Source organism: Panthera onca, chromosome D3 (genome assembly GCF_046562875.1).
Source record: "Panthera onca isolate mPanOnc1 chromosome D3, mPanOnc1 haplotype 2, whole genome shotgun sequence".
NCBI classification, from domain to species: Eukaryota; Metazoa; Chordata; class Mammalia; order Carnivora; family Felidae; genus Panthera; species Panthera onca.
Window position 1 is genome coordinate 55,773,291 of NC_138350.1, and position 17,751 is coordinate 55,791,041.

Sequence of the window (17,751 nt, forward strand, 5' to 3'; positions counted from 1 at the left end):
GTTTTTCAACCAGCTGTCCCCTAACTTTTGTGGCTTCACTTGGTGAAGTGCAGCCCAGGGAATAGCTATCAGTTTCCAGACACCTTTTGGCCCAGGAAAGAAGAGTTAAGAAGCCAATTCCTTGACTTCTTGCCACAACCCCCTCTCCCAGCATACCTCCACCATGCTCCCTATTCCAGAACAAATCATTTCAAAGCAGGGCTTAAAATTCAGATTTTATTACAATACATCTTGCATTACATTCTAACACTAAACAGTTTAAGTATATACTCAAAAGTATAAACGTTCAAATCAATTACTAAAAATGATTTACCAAGCAAGATTTTTACCAATACTAGAGTTGGGGGAAGACAACTAGAAAGTACTCCAAAATGTTAACGTTTCTGTAGGTGGTGGGATTGAAGGTGATTTCTACTTTCTCATTTTCTGTATTACCAACATTTATAATTAATTCACAACCCAGGGAAAAAAAACTACTAAATAAAATTAACATGAAATCATCTGATTGTCACCTATAGGAAAGGGCAACTTCATCCATTTTAAGGGTCTCTCTAGACTTCTGATTGACCTCATTCAATGACAATCTTCCAACCTGTGGACATAAAGACTGTACCCCTCCCCCAATTTCACCTCCCCTATTACCCATAACAGATTTGATCACCAAGTCTCCAGAAGTAACAGTATCTGGAAGGGAAATCAGGACATCTTAAAAGAGAAATCAAACTTTCTCTTACCTATGAATTGCCTTCAGCAATTAATGGTGGGTTAATTAAAACCGCCAAAATAAAAATCAACAGAGAAGTAGAGTTTTGAGGAATCTAAGGGGGTAATTCAATAAGGATTCATTGCCTTCAAGTAACTTAGTATCTTCTAGCTGGTGATAAGGGAGGGGACAGGAAATGAGGAATAGTAGACCTTGGGAAGGCAGACCTCTCACTCCTATGCTTCTGTGAGCTTCCCATTTCCTGAGCCCTAGGGGCACGGAACACCAACACTGTCCCTCTAGCCTCCAATATGTCTTCTTTCCATGGTGTACATACATGCCTTTTTCCATACGATGCGCCAAAGTCTACCTAATCACACTGACTGTTCTGAGTACCTCAAGGTCTCTTAGGTCACTCTGGGTCTGGGATAGGCTACCCAAATCTGTGATTATAAAGAGAGGAATCAACACATGTCCTCTGAACCAGGGTGTACGAGAAGAAATTCCTGCTTGAAAGGAATCCTGATGAAGAGACCTCTATAGATCCTCTCTCCATACCTTTGTATGTGCTATAACCTTTGCCTATAATGTTCTCTTCCCTCTTGCCTTGATCTGCCTAATTTGTACACACCCTTTATTCCTCAACAGAGATTTCATCACCTCCAGGAAGCTTAAGTGACTCCTAAACCAGGTTAGGTGCCCCCCTTGTATTTTGACAGAATCCAAGATTTATCCTACCGAAGAACTTATCACACTTTACTGTAATTACCTATTTAATAAATATATATGTATCCCATTAGCCCTTAACTCTGGGAGAGCAATGGCCATGTCTGCCCCCGATGGCTGGCACATAGCAGGTGCTCAATAAATAAACCAACCTCAACTGACCTCTGGAAGCTCAGGGCTGAGGAGAGAACTGGCAAGGGGGCAGAATGAGCTATAAACTGATCCAGGACAGAATTCAACATTTCACAACCTCACAATTCAACACCTCAGAGAACCGAATGACTCTCAGCACATGCCTCCAACTGCCAAATGCACGATGTTCTTGCTGGGCAGAGATCCTTGCCATTGAAAGCACCACCTTTCAGTCCATCATGTAAGAAGCTCTTTCAGGATCTCTGCCCCAATCCTGGCCTTACTGTGTAAGTGCTCATCCAACACGTCAACAACCATATTTTTGTGGATCTGCTCGTATAGTAAGTACTGACTCAGACAGGAAGGACAGAAACTCTGCTCTTAGGAAACGTCTAACTTTTGTGCAGTCTCACCCCAAAGCGAATCCCTAGTATGACACAAGTATACAACTCTTACCCAAGACTTAAACTCTGGTGTGAGTTCTCTGGTGCTGCATAAGGCCTGACCTATGCCTAAATGTTTTCCTACATTCATTACATTCATAAGGCTTCTCCCCAGTATGGATTCTCTGGTGCTGCGTGAGGGCTGAGCTCTGATTGAAGGATTTTCCACATTCATTACATTCATAAGGTTTTTCTCCAGTATGAATTCTTTGATGTTCAATAAGGATAGAGCTTCTACCAAAAGCCTTACCACATTCAGTACATTCATAACCTTTGTCTCCAGTGTGAATTTTCTTATGCTGAATGAGGGCTGAGCTCCGGCTGAAGGCTTTCCCACATTCACCACATTCATAAGGCTTCTCTCCAGTGTGAATTCTCCGATGCCTAATGAGCTCTGAGCTGCCCCTGAAAGCTTTTCCACATTCACAGCATTCATAGGGTTTTTCACCACTATGAATTCTCTGATGTCTAACAAGGTCTGAACTCAAACTAAAAGCTTTGCCACACTCTTTACACGCATAAGGCCTCTCCCCAGTATGAATTCTCTGATGTCTAATCAGCTTTGAGCTCTGGCAAAAGGCTTTCCCACAGTCCAAGCACTCGTAGACCTTTCCCCCAGCGTGAACTCTCTGTCGTGTTACAACATTTGAGTTCACACTGAGAGTCCTTTCACTTTCGTTACGTCCAAGGACACTCTCTTCTGTGGAGATTTTCTTGTTGAAGACCGCCAGACTAAGATGTCTTTCCTGAGAAGGGAGCTGACTCATTTTGTTCCTTGCAACTGTTCCTTTTGGCTTCTCAAAGATGTGCAGGCCTCCCAAAGCTTCTTCAACTATCTGTCCTGAAGGAGTTTCCCCAGGGAGTCTTCCTGGGGATATCATGGCTGCTGATGCTACACATTCAAAAATTTCTTGCTTTGTTGTTAATACTTCATCACCCACCAGCTTGCCATCTAAATATGTGAATAGAAAAATACTAGTGTCATTTGATCCCCATGTCAAAAGAAAGGAATCTATTATAACCAGAATAGAAAATAACCAAACAAAATAGGTATTTACCTATTAGGAGGAAAACTCTTAAGAACTAGCTTCCCAATCCAGAATTTTGAGAAGTGGCCTGGGGTAGTGAGAGGTGGCACCCTCAGAAAGCAAGGGGGACAAAAAAGAGTCAGCACTGGAGAGGGACGGTGAGCAGGGAAACACATCAGTTAGAGGAGACAGTGATACATAGGAGTAGCAGTAAGAAACCAGGAAGCTAGGAGACAATCCTGGGTTAGAAGAGAAGATGCATTTTTTTGGTAATGAGGGAAAGGAAAAGAGGTGATAGGGAGTGCTCAGGAAGAAGAGAGAGGTCTAAGACTCTTAAATAAATGGTGCTCCTAGAAAAACAGGAGAGCAGGATATACGATTAGGAAATGCTTTCAGGGTTAGAACTGAGCAGAGGTAGATGAGCAGGAACTAGAATGCGTTACGTTAATTGCAGGTTCTGGTAGGTTCTAAGTAGATCAAACGATTACAAGCAAATAGAATAAGACATACAGAGCATGAGAAAAGGAATACTCTAGGATCAGGTAGAAGTCTTATATGTTCACTTTTTTATGTGTAAATGGTCAAAGGTAGATGGAAACAAGAGACAGCTGTGATTTCCTGGAGCCAAACTTTCAGCTCTCACACAACAAGCCCCTCTCATTTCGAGATTTCTAGTAGCTCAGAAGGAGACTACTAGATAATGGCTGAGCCAACTTGAATTATTTTGAGGGTGAAAATCTAAAAAACTGCTCAGTTACTTTCATCCTCCCAAAAGTCCTCTAACCTCTGGGGTGCCTGGGTGGCTCAGTCGGTTAAGCATCCAACTTCGGCTCAGGTCAAGATTTCAAGGATCGTGAGTTCGAGCCCGACCTCAGGCTCGAGCCTGAGCCTGCTTCAAATTCTCTGTCTCCCTCTCTCTCTCTGCCCCTCCCTTGCTCTCTGTCTCTCTCTCAAAAATAAACGCCTAAAAAGAAAAGTAGACAAAGGACACAGAGAAAAAAAATACAAATGGCCAATCAACAAATTAAATGATAATTCACTAATAAATAGCTATAAACCAAAAGTCTTCTAACCTTAAATACAGTTTACAGACCAGGAAACTAAGGCTCAGAGAGGCAACATAACCTATGTGAGGCCACAGAATTCATAATTTAAGAGCCAGATTCAAAGACGCTCAACATCAAGGCTTGCCGTTTTCCCCTAAGTCCCTTCTGCTATTTCCCTACCTGTTCAGTGTGGCCTATGTGGTCTAAAAGCCTTTTAACTAGGGATGTGGTCTTTAATTGCACATTGACAAACATGCTTTTAGCTTTCATGTTGTGTAGATGATGCTCCACTGCCCACCCAGACCCGCTTTACTTATAGGGTGCCTCCTTGCCCAGCTGCTGTTGAGTGTTGGCTCCTAACCACCCAGTTGCCCTCTTCTCTGGAAAGTCGCCCTGGCTGATGAGAACCACCTGGCCCAGGATGTTATTTCCACCCTCGCTGCCCCACACCCACCACCTTAAGAAGGGACAGCTCAGCACTGCAGTCATGCTGGAGGAGGGGAGGGTACCCCAAACCCCCAGAGATTAAGCCAAAGCTAGGTTTTACCCAAGACCACATCATAACCCTGCTTCTCTCACTCCATTACAGATTTCTCCTGAAGAGCAAACCCTCCTTTAAATCACATGTACCCAAATCTCCACATCTCAGGCTCTTCTTCTGGCAAGACATACTGTTAGGCTTGTGAAGAACCTACGGAAAGATTATAACCAAGGCTGTAAGGTCATAAAGCTTCAACAGTAGAGTTTGAGATGGAGGGACACTGGAGAAGGAAGGGGCTTTTCTTCCTAGTGCTGCTGTGCTCTGTTTGTTCCTGCAGCACCTGCTCACCACCAATTAGTCCCAGAGGCACCATCCCTCTGGGTGGCTTCCCAGCAAGTCTGGTGTCACGGCACCTCTCCACAAGGGTTCTCGGCACCCCAGAGGGTGGCTACCACAGCACACACACCCTCTCCCTGCACCTCATGGATGGCTTCCCTTGGTACCCTAAAGTGCAGCTTCCCAGAAAGTTCTGGCAGCACAGCACTTCATTGAACATGTCCATCCAGCCATCCAGTGGACCACAGCTGTGTCCTCTCCAACAAGATCTGGATCTCAGCTCTGACAGGGCAGGAGGAAGATGTGGTACTCTCTCACAGATTTGTTCCTTCCTTGGATGCTGTGCCTCAGCCCTAAAGATTCCCTATATGTGTTATTCCCGTATTATTTAGACTTTTTTTTTTTACCACTTAGTAATTAACCCCATTATAGTCAATAATTCTTTTTTTTAACTTTTTAAAGTTTATTTATTTATTTTGAGAGAGAGAGAGAGAGAGTGCGTGCAAAGGAGGGGCAGAGAGAGATAGAGAATCCCAAGCAGGCTCGACACTGTCAGCACAGAGCCCAATGTGGGGCTCGAACTCTCGGACTGTGAGATCATGACCTGAGCTGAAGTCAAGAGTCGGATGCTTAACCAATGAGCCACTCAGGCACCCCTATAGTCAATAATTCCTAACATTCAACTTTCCCTGTTCAAGCTACTATGTAGTTTCTATTACTGATACACTATTCATCTCCACCTTAGAGACTGCCTTGCCAGTGGACCATTAAAAAAAAAAAAGAGTATATTGGTCTTTGAATGTTATGGGTGTTAGAGAATTTTATTAGAGACCTTAATTCTTCACCCAAAGTTAGAAATTATATTGGAATTTCAGATTCTAGGCAGAGCCAATGGAAGAATATTTCAAGGCATGGAGGGGACCTTTCCACTAAACTTAACGAAGCCACAAATGAATGTCATTAAGAAAATGCACTATGCCACAGATGATAGCCCCACCATCATCCTCAGCCCCAATGGACTGTGACTCCTCACCTCCCTCGTGGGAAGCCTGGGACTCTTGAGTCTCACTCTTGCACTGGTTCTCCAAGGGCTGGAGCTGTATACTCAGAGACTTCAGTGCTCCTATGGACGTCATTTCCTTCCAGATCATTCCTTGGCCATGAGCCGTGTCCTAGGAGTAATCAAGTACCAGCACTATGATTCTGAGGATACAGAAGAAAAAACAAAACAACAACCAAAAAAACACCCTAGAACAAAGGGACAAGGCAGCTGGAGTCAGAAACTCATCCAGATGACTAGAAAGAAAACAACAGGACTAAAAGCCCTGGTGCCTTGGCCCCAGTAGACAAATAATAACCCAAAGACAAAAAGTTTGTAACTTTCTGACAGCCACGTCAAGGCCACTCATAACTTACATAACTATTAACTTATAAAAGGTAAAACTAACAAACAAAAACACCTACTTCTTACCTGTTGCCTTGGTTCGTCAAGTTCTTTCTCCAGCTCCTCCAGCATAGTCACGGCTTGCTCTCCGTTCTCGGGCCGGTGCTCTCGCAGCCAGGCCTGCAGCTCCTCAGGCAGGATGGCCAGGAACTGCTCCAGCACCAGCAGCTCCAGGATCTGCTCCTTGGAGTTCACCTCGGGCCTCAGCCACTGATGGCAAAGCTCCTGGAGCCGGTTCAGAGCCTCCCGGGGCCCAGAGGAGTCAGAGTAACCAAAGTGCCTGAACTGCTGGCGGAAGGTCTCCAGGCCACAGGTGTCTCCCTGAAGGCCAAAGTCCTGCCCACAAACATAATTCTCTTCTTCAACCTTCACAACTATAAGTCCTTCTTGTTCTTTCGAAGCATGGTAGGCCAAGGCTGCAGTTTTTCCTGACATTCTTGGCCGAGACAGTCTGAAAATGCTGCTCAGTTGAGGCAGGGAGGGAATGAAAGTCTGTGTCTAAGAATTCTGATTCTTTAGGTAGCTCCTGAGATGGACAATGTGGAAAAAATGTGTTTAGAATACAAATACAGGATTTTGAAGACCAGTTGCCAGACAGTGTAGTAATGAAAAGTGACTAAAAGGGAGTTTCCATATAAACAATACAGGGATGCCTGGCTGGCTCAGTTAGTAGAGCGTGCAACTCTTGATCTCAGGGTCATGAGTTTGAATACCACGTTGGACATGGAGCCTACTTAAAACATAAAAATAAAATAAATAATACAAATAAATAAACAATACATTAATGGTGATTCAGGATTTTTTCAAGACATGAAATAGAAAATTTAAGAATCACCAAAATCAACTCAGCCTTTGGAAATAATGCTAGGGTTAACACTGGGGATAATAGTCCTCTTAGATCATGGAAAGCAGGAAAAACACTGTGGTATATTATTACTTCTTAGAATAATAATCACCATTTTATTGAGTACTTACTAGATGCCAAACATTAGCTGGGTATTTAACATAAATTTATTTCATTTCCCTAATAATTCTATTAAGGACAATCATAATGTGCTCATTTCTAAATGAGGCTACTGAGAAGCATAAGCTGACCAAAAAGACAGGTAGCCCGTAAGCAAGAGAACCAGATTCTCCAACAAGAGTATTGAGCTCTATTAGCCGTGGGGTCTCCCCCAAAGAAGGGAATTTGCACTTAATAAACACCTATTGGGGCACCTGGGTGGCTCATTCAATTAAGCAATTAAGTGTCTGACTTCGGCTCAGGTCATGATCTCACAGTTTGTAGGGCTGAGCTGTGTTGACAGCTGTGCTGACAGCTCAGAACCTGGAGCCTGCTTCGGATTCTGTGTCTCCCTCTTCTCTCTGCCCCTCTCCTGCTTGTGCTCTGTCGGTCTCTCTCTCTCTTAAAAATAAATAAACATTAAAAAATTAAAAAAAAAATAGGGGCACCTGGGTGGCTCAGTCGGTTAAGCTTCCGACTCTTGACTTTGGCTCAGGTCATGATCTCACAGTTCGTGAGTTCCAGCCCTGCATCAAGCTCTGAGCTGAAAGCACAGAGCCTGCTTGGGATTTCTCTCTCCCTCTCCCTCTGCCCACCCCCTTTCCCCCAGCTTGCGCTCTCTCTCTCTCTCAAAAAATAAATAAATAAACATTTTTAAAAATCCACCTTTCATGGGCGGGGCACTTTACAGATACTATTTTATTGGGGTTTAACAATAATACTATGTGATAAGTATTATCATCCCCATTTTACTGATGAGGAAACTGAGATTTTTAAAAGTTAAGCAATTTAGGAGCGACTGGGTGGCTCAGTTGGTTGAGTATTCAACTCTTGATTTCGGCTTGGGTCATGATCCCAGGGTCTTGGAATCAAGCCCTGCATCAGGCTCCACACTGAGCACAGGGCCTGCTTAAGATTCTCTCTCTCTCTCTCTCTCTCTCTCTCTCTCTCTCTCTCCCTGTGCCCCTCTCCCCTGCTCTCTCTCTCTCCCTCTCTCTCAAATAAAATAAAGAAATAAAAGTTAAGTAATATACCCAAGGCCCCAACCTGGTACATAGCAAAGTCAAGATATGAACTTAGGATTGCCCAACTCTAAAGTACTTGTTTTTTTATTACAGATAGGGGTTAACCCAGGACAATCATGGTTGGTACTATTTAAGTGATTTAAAAAATGTTAGGAAAGGGCCATGGAGAATGGCCAGAGTGAACGTACAAACAAGGAAAAATTCTTGACTTTAAGTCACAGGTTCTAAGACAGTACAAAGAAAAGAGGAATGAATTCCTTCATCCATTATTTAGACAAATACTTGAGCTGTGTGCTAGGCAGTGTAGTGAACAGGATTCTCAGGAGTAAAAGGTGTGTCCTCAAAGACTCCATAGTGTGGGAGAGCAACAGGGAAACCAGGAAATACAGTGTGGAAAATCCAAGGATAGAGGGAAGCAGGCAAGGTAGCACAGAGAAAGACAACTAAGACCAGGAAGACCTGCCTGCCTGGGAGAGACACGTCAGCAGTCTGATAAGAGTAAGCTAGGTGAAAATGTAAAGTAAGGTCATTCAGGCAAAGACAACAGTTGGTAGAAGATATGGCCCACTGAGGAAACTGCAGGTGTTTTAGGAAGGCCAGACTAGTGGTTGTCTCCTCTGGCTCAGAATCAGCCATGGAGCATGGACCCCACAACAGACTTCCTGAGTCAGAATCTCTGTGGGTAAGGTTTCAATAAGTGCCCCCAAATACTTCTGATGTGAAGCCACGGTAAAAAAACAAAAACAAAAACAAAAACACAGCCAGAAAGCCTGGGGCATAGTTAAGAAATAGTGAGAAAGGAGATACCTATGGTCTGACAGGTTGCATTGCAGAGTTTGAATTTGATCCCCCAGCCACGGGGATGGCTGGAGCGTCTGTCTGCCCACTCAAGGAGGAGTACAGAGAAGAGACACAAAGGGGTCTGTTGCCACCACTTGGGCAAGGAGGGCCCGAGCTATGGGAGCCAAAGGTAAAGACAGATTTGACAGGAATTAGACACACACACTGGATAAGGGTTTGGAAGAGAAAGGAGTCAAGAACTTGGATTTTTGGCTGGTGCTGGTGACTGAAATGATGGTGGTATCATCATTTCTTGAGCTATTTATGACAAAATTCAGTCTGAGATACCTACAAAGCAGCGTTCCTAAACTGTGTTTTTTTCCATTTACACCTAAACAGAGAAACTCAGGAATATTTTTCCTCTTAATTTTTTTAGTATTTGAAAAATACTAAACACATTTGTTTAGTTCTTATCATGTGACGAATGACATTTAAAAAATCCCCTAGCTATGCATCATCAGATCTGTGCATCACTGTGTACATAGCATTTACCAAGGGTTGCATCCTTTACTTAATGACCACTGGTCTAAGTCATGGATCTTGCCCCTTAATTTCAATATGTTTGTGATACTATTAAATTTGTTATAAATATTATGCTCCTCTACACAGAGTTCCATAGGTTAGCCCTTAAGTCTACCACTGTTTTCACTGTCTCCCAGGCATCTCTACTCTGGATCTCTCAGCTGAGCACCAGCCCTATTTATTCACTGTTTCTCACTCCCATAATGCCTCTTGAATTTCTCAAAAGGACCTGAGACAGCACATTCATGACCAATTGATGATTCCTCCCACTCCAAATCTGCTCCTCTCCCAGTGGCCCCCTCTCAGGAAGTAGGAACATCCACCTGGCTGCACTTCTAGAAACCTGAAAGCATCCCTAACACCTCCTTCCCATATTTAATGCAAATTAAGCCCTCTTGATTTTATTGCCTATCTCCAGAATCTGCCCCTCCCCATCTCTGCCACCACGATCTTCATGCCAACAACCATCCTCTCACACTATACAGTAACACACAGTATGCTTATACTGTAACCAGACAACCTTTGCAAATCTGATCCTGTTCCTCTGACCAGTTTTTTTAAAAAGCAAAAACAGAAGCAAAAACAAAACCTTCAGCCAATCTCTTTGGTTATACTCATCTCATTTACAGATGCCCGAGATGGACCCCCAGCCTGGGTCAGAACCTCCTACGTGGGGCTTTATATTTGTAAAACATTCTGCAAGTAATTCTGATGTGCAGGCAGGGTTGGGTTAGTCAAGGAGGCATAAGAGATACAGTTAAAGAGAATTTTGATCCTTTCCCTCAGAGCACTTCTCTCATTTTGTCAGTTTATATGCTTTAAAGGGACTATTGGGTTAATACCTATCTTCTCCACGATTAAAACTGTAAGTTACATCAACATTTTTGCTCACCATTTTATCACTATCACTCAATCCAATGCACAGTACAGAATATGTATATGTATATATATATCCATATATATATTCATATATATACATATATATATTCATATATATACATATATATTCATATATATATCCATATATATTCATATATCCTCATATATATCTATATATATGAATATATATGTATATACATGTATATTTATATATACTCATATATATGCATATATATACTCATATATATATTCATATATATATATATACTCATATATATATTCATATATATATTTATATATATATAAATATATATATACTCATATATATATTCATATATATATTTATATATATATATAAATATATATATATATATATATATAAATGAATACTACTATTGTAAAAAAAAAGTTTCAAAGAGGCAGTGGTCAACATTGTCAAATGCCCAACAAGGACGGAAAAATGTTTCCATGGCACTTCTCATAGTGCAGGGAGATGACAGCTCACAGGAAAAACACCAGCTTTGGAGTCAAGTGACACAACAGTTTGGAATCACAGCACAGCCTCTTACTAGTTGTGTGACAGCAGTCACCAACCAAACCTTTCTAAGATTCCATTTTCTCTCCTAAAAATGGAGTTAATAATACTTTCATTGCAGTGTTACTATAAGAATTGGAAGTAACAGACATCTAGAGTAGTGCCTGATGTATTAAGTGTATCTTTTTATTCTGGCGTTTTGACATCTGGGCCTTGCTTTCACTGGAAGGACTGTCCTTCCCAGAGCTAGCAGATTCCTAGAGATAATAAACTCACCTACAGGGTGCTTTTCATATGCAAACCAACCCAGAGCCCACACACCACCACCTCCTGTACTGGGATTTCTCATCCAGGGCCACCATTCCCCTGCCCTAATCACCCAGGGTCAGATGCCAGAAAATCAGGCACAAGCCCTATGCTTCAGAGCACACTGAAACTATTCAAACTAGCCAATCCCAAACCTGTTTACCCTGCCTCACCCATTCCTTCCCACAGAAACCACGATACAGGCTCCTGCCCACTTTCCCCTCACCTGGCCTCCTGACTGATCCTGTGATTTCACCATGTGTGACCATGTGGGGCATGGCATGACCCCTCCTCTTGGAAACCATGAGTAACAAACTATCTTTGCAATGGCAATCATCTCCAGATCTGTTGGCCTCACCATGCCTAAATAATAATAAAACTTAAATTTTAAAACACTTGGCCCATAGCAGGTTCTCAATGCATGGTAGAAATGGCACAAGGGAAAGGCAAATTCCACATCACAAGGCGTGGGATATAGAATAGGTTTTATTGGGGAAACTTACCAGCTAGGGGTCAGTAAAATGAGCACAGGTCCTGTGATTCTTCCATCATCCCACAAAAGGGAATTCTGGAGAGAGGTGCTGCTGTTTCAGGGAAGAGCTCCTTCTAACTTCTCAGTGTCAATGTTAAGAAAGCAGCCTTGTCATTGGGGGCCATAGGTCCACTGTTTGGTTGACCTATGTTTATTAAGTGCCAGTGTTGACAGAGTTGTCTAGGGAACCCCTATGGAGAGGGCTGGAAGCTTAGATATGGCCCTTCCCTCTGGGAGGAGAGATCCTGGTCCAAGCTAGCTCTTAGTCCAAGCAACTCAAGGACCTCCAGGGCACTTTTGGACAAAACTGCTTGTTACAGCATGACTGTTACTATAATGTATCTGCGTTGTTTGCTTACTATATGGTAACAGAAAACACTGAGTTTTTATTGTAGAATCAAGCACTGTCTACCTGTTCATTTCATCTTCACAGCCCTTTATGGTCTAGATTCTACTGTTTAACTGAACAGAAACTGATGTTACTTAATTTGTCTCAGGTCACATGGTTTGGAAGTGATGAAATCTGGACTGTTCTGAAACAAAACGGTCTGACTCCAGAGTCCATACTCTTAGATATGTACTCTGTTGAACTGCCTTTTCACATCTGCCTTCTCCACCAAACCAACGGCCCCTTCCAGGAGGTCTGTGTTTTCCCACACATTTCTTCAACAATACAGAATGCTTACTTTGTGCAGGCACTGCGCTAGGCACTGAGCAAAGAATTATAAATAAGACCGTGTCCTTGCCATTACAGAACTTAAAATTTTAGTAGGGAGGCAGACGTTAAACAGAAAGGACGCATAATTACGTGATAAGAATTACAAAGGGGAAAGTAGAAAGGGCTCTGAAGGTGACTGACAAAGAATCTATCTAACCTAGACTGGGGAAGTCAAGACGGTCAGCTGAGACCTGACTCAAGAGCGAGCTCTGGCCGCATGAGAAGTGGGAGGAAAGATTCCATCAGTTTATCTCCGACTCCTCAACCCGTGGCCTGGCACACGGCGGAGCACGGTAAGTGCTTGTGAAGTCAAAGGGCACTAGGGCGGGTGGATGGGCAGGCAAACGAACAAATGCGTGAAGAAATGGCCCGACTGACGGATGCGCGGACGGACGGAAGCGTCGAGGTGGGAAGGCCATCTGGTACGGCCGCAGGCTCTGCCTGTGTCACGGCCAGGCTGAGGCAAAGCGGCGGGGAGGGCAGAGGCCGGACGGGGGCGGTTTGGGAAGCACCCGGGGCCGCGCTGCCGGACCGCCTCACTCACCCTTCGCTCGGCGGGCTGCGGGACAGACCCCAAGGAGGGAGCAGAACGGCCTCGGGCGGCGCGCGCCGGAAGTGGGAACGGGCGCACCCCTCTAGGAAGCCGGGAGGACTGCATATTTGCAGCTCGGTGGCGGGCGCGCCGCGCGGAGGCTTGGGAAGAGGGATGCGAGGCCGGGAGGAGTGCGTCTCTGCGGGGGACCTGGTCCCCCACAGCCCCGCTTCAAAATGGTTGACAGGCGACGGAGAGAAGAAAAAAGAAATACAGGAAGAGAGAGAGAGCTTTATCTCCAAGGATATAAAAATAGAACCTTATATCTGTACATTTGAGGAAAAGGAAGACGTGACCACATTCGTACACCACAAACGCCTGCCTTCAGTGCCAGTTCTGGACAGTTCGGGGTGGAGTGCGTGGGGACGGAGGGGAAGGGCTCAGCCCAGGCTGGGCTAGGGTGCAAAGCGGAGAATCGACCCTGCCGTCGTGGGCAAGGGCGTGCAGGGCCATCACGGAGCAGAAGAGTGAGAATAATTTTCTCATAGAAGGCGTTACTCAAGCTGAGTCTTGTCTAACGACTAAAATGTTGACTTAGAGGAGTGGCCAGAGGCAGAGCACCGCAATGGGAAGTTCAGGGCATGCTGGGGAATTAGCCCAGCATCTTAGTTGGCTGGAACCTAGGCTTAAGGATACAGTGGTGTCACGTTTCGAGAGTTTCAAATGCCACTCGGGAATTTGGAATTCATTTAGTAATCAGCGCAGGCCGTTTACACGTGACAAGGCCTGAATTATACTTTGGGGAGGTATCTTACATAGTAGAGTGGATTAAAGGGCAAAACAGGTAAGAAAAAGAAAACAGGCATTTGGAAACATGAACTTAGCAGGATTTGCTAGTATCTGAAAATATGATTGAAGATAGAGAAGGGGATGACATCGCCAAGGGAGATCTTACGGGAAAATAAACGGAATGATAAAATACCAGTGTGTGGGGGTGGGAAGAGCAAGAACATATAGAGAAGAGGAGCTTCTCAGAAGAGGAGAGTCCAGATGGTTCAAACATCATAAAAGTCAAGCGAGAGTTTCAGGAGAGAGAACAGGTTACTAGCAGATGGGGCAGAGAGCTGGAGGAGGTGAGAATTCAGGTGATGCTGGGTTTTTTTTTTTTTTGTTTTTTTTTTTAAAGCAATGTGATTTTTTTGTTTTTTTAACATTTTATTTATTTTTGAGAGACAGAGACAGAGCAGGAGCAGAGGAGGGTCAGAGAGAGAGGGAGACACAGAATCTAAAACAGGCTCCAGGCTCTGAGCCTGTCAGCACAGAGCCGGATGTGGGGCTTTAACTCACAAACCATGAAATCATGACCTGAGCCTGAGTCGCTGCTTAACCGACTGAGCCACCCAGGCACCCCAGGTGATGGTGTTATTAAGGGGAGGGGCAGAAGAAGGGCTGGAGAGAGATTACCTGTGGAATGTACTTGCCAGGGGTTAAGAAGTGTATGATAAGACACTGAAAATAGGTAATAGTTTCTTTGAGAAATGTGGTCGTGCACGAAGGGACAAGAAAGGACACTTGGTTGGACTAGACAACAAGATTGAAAGATGTCTGTTTTTTAAAGATACTAGAGATCTAATTTGTCGAAAAAAGGTAAAATGTGAGTAGGAAGAAAAATTGAAGATAGAAGAAAAGAGAGATACATAGCTGATGGGGAGAGAATGATACCAGATAGGTAGGTGGAGTTGTCTCAGAAAATAAGATGAAGCATTATAATAAAAAATGGTGCATTTTGGTCTTTGTTTTTTGATGCTCTGAATGCAGAACAGCCAAACAGTATTGGTTAGTAATGCTGATTTTATAAGTAAATAAGTGTACATACAGTTTGTTGAATTTTCACAAACGGAACCTCCTCCTGTTCCAGCACTCACCAAAGAAACAATATTATGGGTCTTCAGAAGTACCCCCTGTGCTCTCAAGTCCCCACCCTCCTCTAGCCCTGAAAGATAGCCACTACACTGAACTCTGAACATGATAGGTTGGTTTTGCCTCTTCTTCTACTGTATATAAATGGAATTCAATATGTACTTTTTAAAGTCAGTCTTCTTTCAACATTGTGAAATCCATTCATATTGTTTTGTGCAGATGTATGCCATACATTTTTATTTCTAATAATATTGTAGGATTATACCAATATCCATTCATTCTATTATTGAACATTATTGAAAGTGAGGTATTTAAATCTCTATATAATTTTTGCATGTTAAACCAACCTACTAGGTTGGTTTACACTGGTACACACTGAATCAGTGTATAATTCTTTTTTATGTATTAATGAAGTTAATTAGCTAATATTTTATTGAGGACTTTTGTGTCTATATTGTTAGAGATATTGGTCTGTTTTCTTTTCCAGATCACTTTCTTTTCCTGTGATATCTTTGTCTGCTTTGGCATCAGAGTAATTACTGGCCCTCTCTATTTTCTGGGAGAGATTGTGAAAGACTGGTATTCTTTAAATGTTTGATAGAATTTACTGGGCCTTTGCTTTTCTTTGTTAGAAAGTTTTTTTACTATTAACTCAATTTATTTGCTTTTCATACATTTATTCACATCTTCTATTTCTTTCTCAGTTTTAGTAATTTGTATATTTCAAGTAATTTGTCCATGACACTTATGTTGTGTAATATGTTGGCATGAAGTTATTCATAGTATTCCCTTATATTCTTTTAAATTATTACAGAGTTGGTAGTGATGTCCCCTCTTCTCTGCTTTTGTTAATCTCTCTCTTTTTTTCTTGGTCAGTCTATTAAAGGTTTGTCAATTTTTGCTTATATTTTCAAAGAACAAAATTTTGGGTTCATTGATATTTCTTTATTATTTTTCTGTTTTCTATTTCAGTAATTACTACTCTAATCATTATTAATTCCTTCCTTCTGCTTTTTTGTTGTTAAGTTTACTGCCTATTTTCAAGTTTCTTAAGGTGGAAACTTAGATATTTGACATGAGATTTTCTTCTTACATAGGCATTTTATTTTAATTTTTTAAAATATTTATTTATTTTTGAAAGAGAGAGAGAGACAGAACATGAGCCAGGGAGGGGCAGAGAGAGAGAGAGGGAGACACAGAATCCGAAACAGGCTCCAGGCTCTGAGCTGTCAGCACAAAGCCAGACGCGTGGCTTGAACTCATGATCCTCAAAATCATAGCCTGAGCAGAAGTCGGACGCTTAACCAACTGAGCCATCCAGGCGTGCCAACCTAGGCATTTTAAAGCTATAAATTTTTCTCTACATGCTGCTTTGGATGCATCTCATAAAATTTTATATGTTGCATTTCACTTTCATTCAGTTAAAAAATATATTTATATTTATATTTACATAAACATTTTAAAGAATGATATATATATTTATATATTTATCTATATGGATAAATATATATTTATCTATATATTTTTTAGAGAATGAGAGAGCACACACACACATGTGAGATAGGGGCAGAAGGAGGGAGAGAGACAGACAGACAGACCCAAGCAGGCTCCATACTCAGCATGGAGCCCGTCTTTGGGACTTAGTCCCACAACCCTGAGATCATGACCTGAGCCAAAATCAACTGTTGAATGATCAACCAACTGAGCCACCCACTCAGGCGCCCTGAGTTTAAAATATTTTCTAATTTCCTTTGTGATTTCTTCTTTGAAGCACAGGTTATTTAGATATAGGCTATTTAATTTCCAAATATTTGTAGAGTTTCCAAATTACCCTGTTGCTTGTATGCCCCTTGCGACAATGGAAGCTTCATCAGCCCCTCTCATTTGAGGTGGCTCTGGTCTCTCAGCCCTCAGAAGTGGAACCCCTCACTGGGCACCCCATTTCCTGCATGTAGAATCCTAGAAATCTGACAGGCTTCCTTCATTTTGTCCTGTCTCTGATTCAGTCCAAGCTGGCAGTATTTCTGGTGATACAACATTCTCAAAACCATGCTGGTCTTCTGTGGATATCAAGGGGATCCCACAGTTATATGCAGGGGTTCTCCACAGATCCTTCCTGGATAACCCCATTTCTGTTTCTGGTTTCTGTTGAGATAGTTGATTGGATCCATGAGTCACACACCCAGTCCTCTCCACCAAAAGTTTTCTAGCTACATTCATGGCTTTGTCTCCAGAGCAAGGATAGGCTGGGAAATTTTCTAAATTATCAAGTACTGATTCCTTTTTTGCTTAACAGTTCCATTCTCAATTTATCTCTTTCCTCTCACATTTTACCGTAATCAGCAAGGAAAAACCAGAACACATCTTTCATACTTTGCTTGGAAAGCTCCTTGTCTAAAAATCCAAGTTCATCACTTATAAGTTCTATTTTCCACTCAACAGTAGAACATGATTCGGCCAAGTTTCTGCTAACTTTGCAACAAGTATCAACTTTTCTCCAGATTCCAATACTTTCTTCATTTTTGTCTGATACCTCATCAGGAGTGTATTGAATATTCAGTATTTCTAGCAGAATTCTCTTCATGACAATATATGTATTC

The 17,751-nt window shown here is 42.5% G+C and overlaps 2 protein-coding genes across 5 annotated transcripts in view; one reads left to right on the plus strand and one right to left on the minus strand.

Annotated features, from left to right (window-relative positions):
• The window catches only part of ZNF397 (zinc finger protein 397), a 46,225-nt gene that overhangs the window by 10,457 nt on the left and 18,017 nt on the right, over positions 1 to 17,751 (plus strand). Inside the window, exons 1-2 of one of the 2 annotated variants that reach the window (XM_078435321.2) lie at positions 12,521 to 12,622; positions 12,861 to 12,992. The exons of the other annotated variant lie outside the window; for it this stretch is intronic. The gene's annotated coding sequence lies outside the window, so the exon portion shown is untranslated. Of the gene's footprint in view, positions 1 to 12,520; positions 12,623 to 12,860; positions 12,993 to 17,751 lie in introns of those variants that run through there. 2 annotated transcript variants of the gene reach the window in all.
• On the minus strand, positions 203 to 14,412 carry ZSCAN30 (zinc finger and SCAN domain containing 30). Of its 3 annotated transcripts, XM_078435323.2 has the most exons (5): positions 11,953 to 14,412; positions 11,676 to 11,812; positions 6,367 to 6,865; positions 5,929 to 6,067; positions 203 to 2,956 (listed from the first exon to the last, which is right to left on the minus strand). In XM_078435323.2, exons 3-5 carry the CDS (start codon positions 6,772 to 6,774, stop codon positions 2,025 to 2,027), a joined length of 1,479 nt encoding a protein of 492 aa, XP_078291449.1. In that variant the 5' UTR covers positions 6,775 to 6,865; positions 11,676 to 11,812; positions 11,953 to 14,412; the 3' UTR covers positions 203 to 2,024. The 3 variants fall into 3 exon arrangements, with proteins under 3 accessions (XP_078291449.1, XP_078291450.1, XP_078291448.1); XM_078435324.2 differs by lacking the exon at positions 11,676 to 11,812 and having other exon boundaries at positions 13,244 to 14,412; XM_078435322.2 differs by lacking the exon at positions 11,676 to 11,812 and having other exon boundaries at positions 11,953 to 14,411.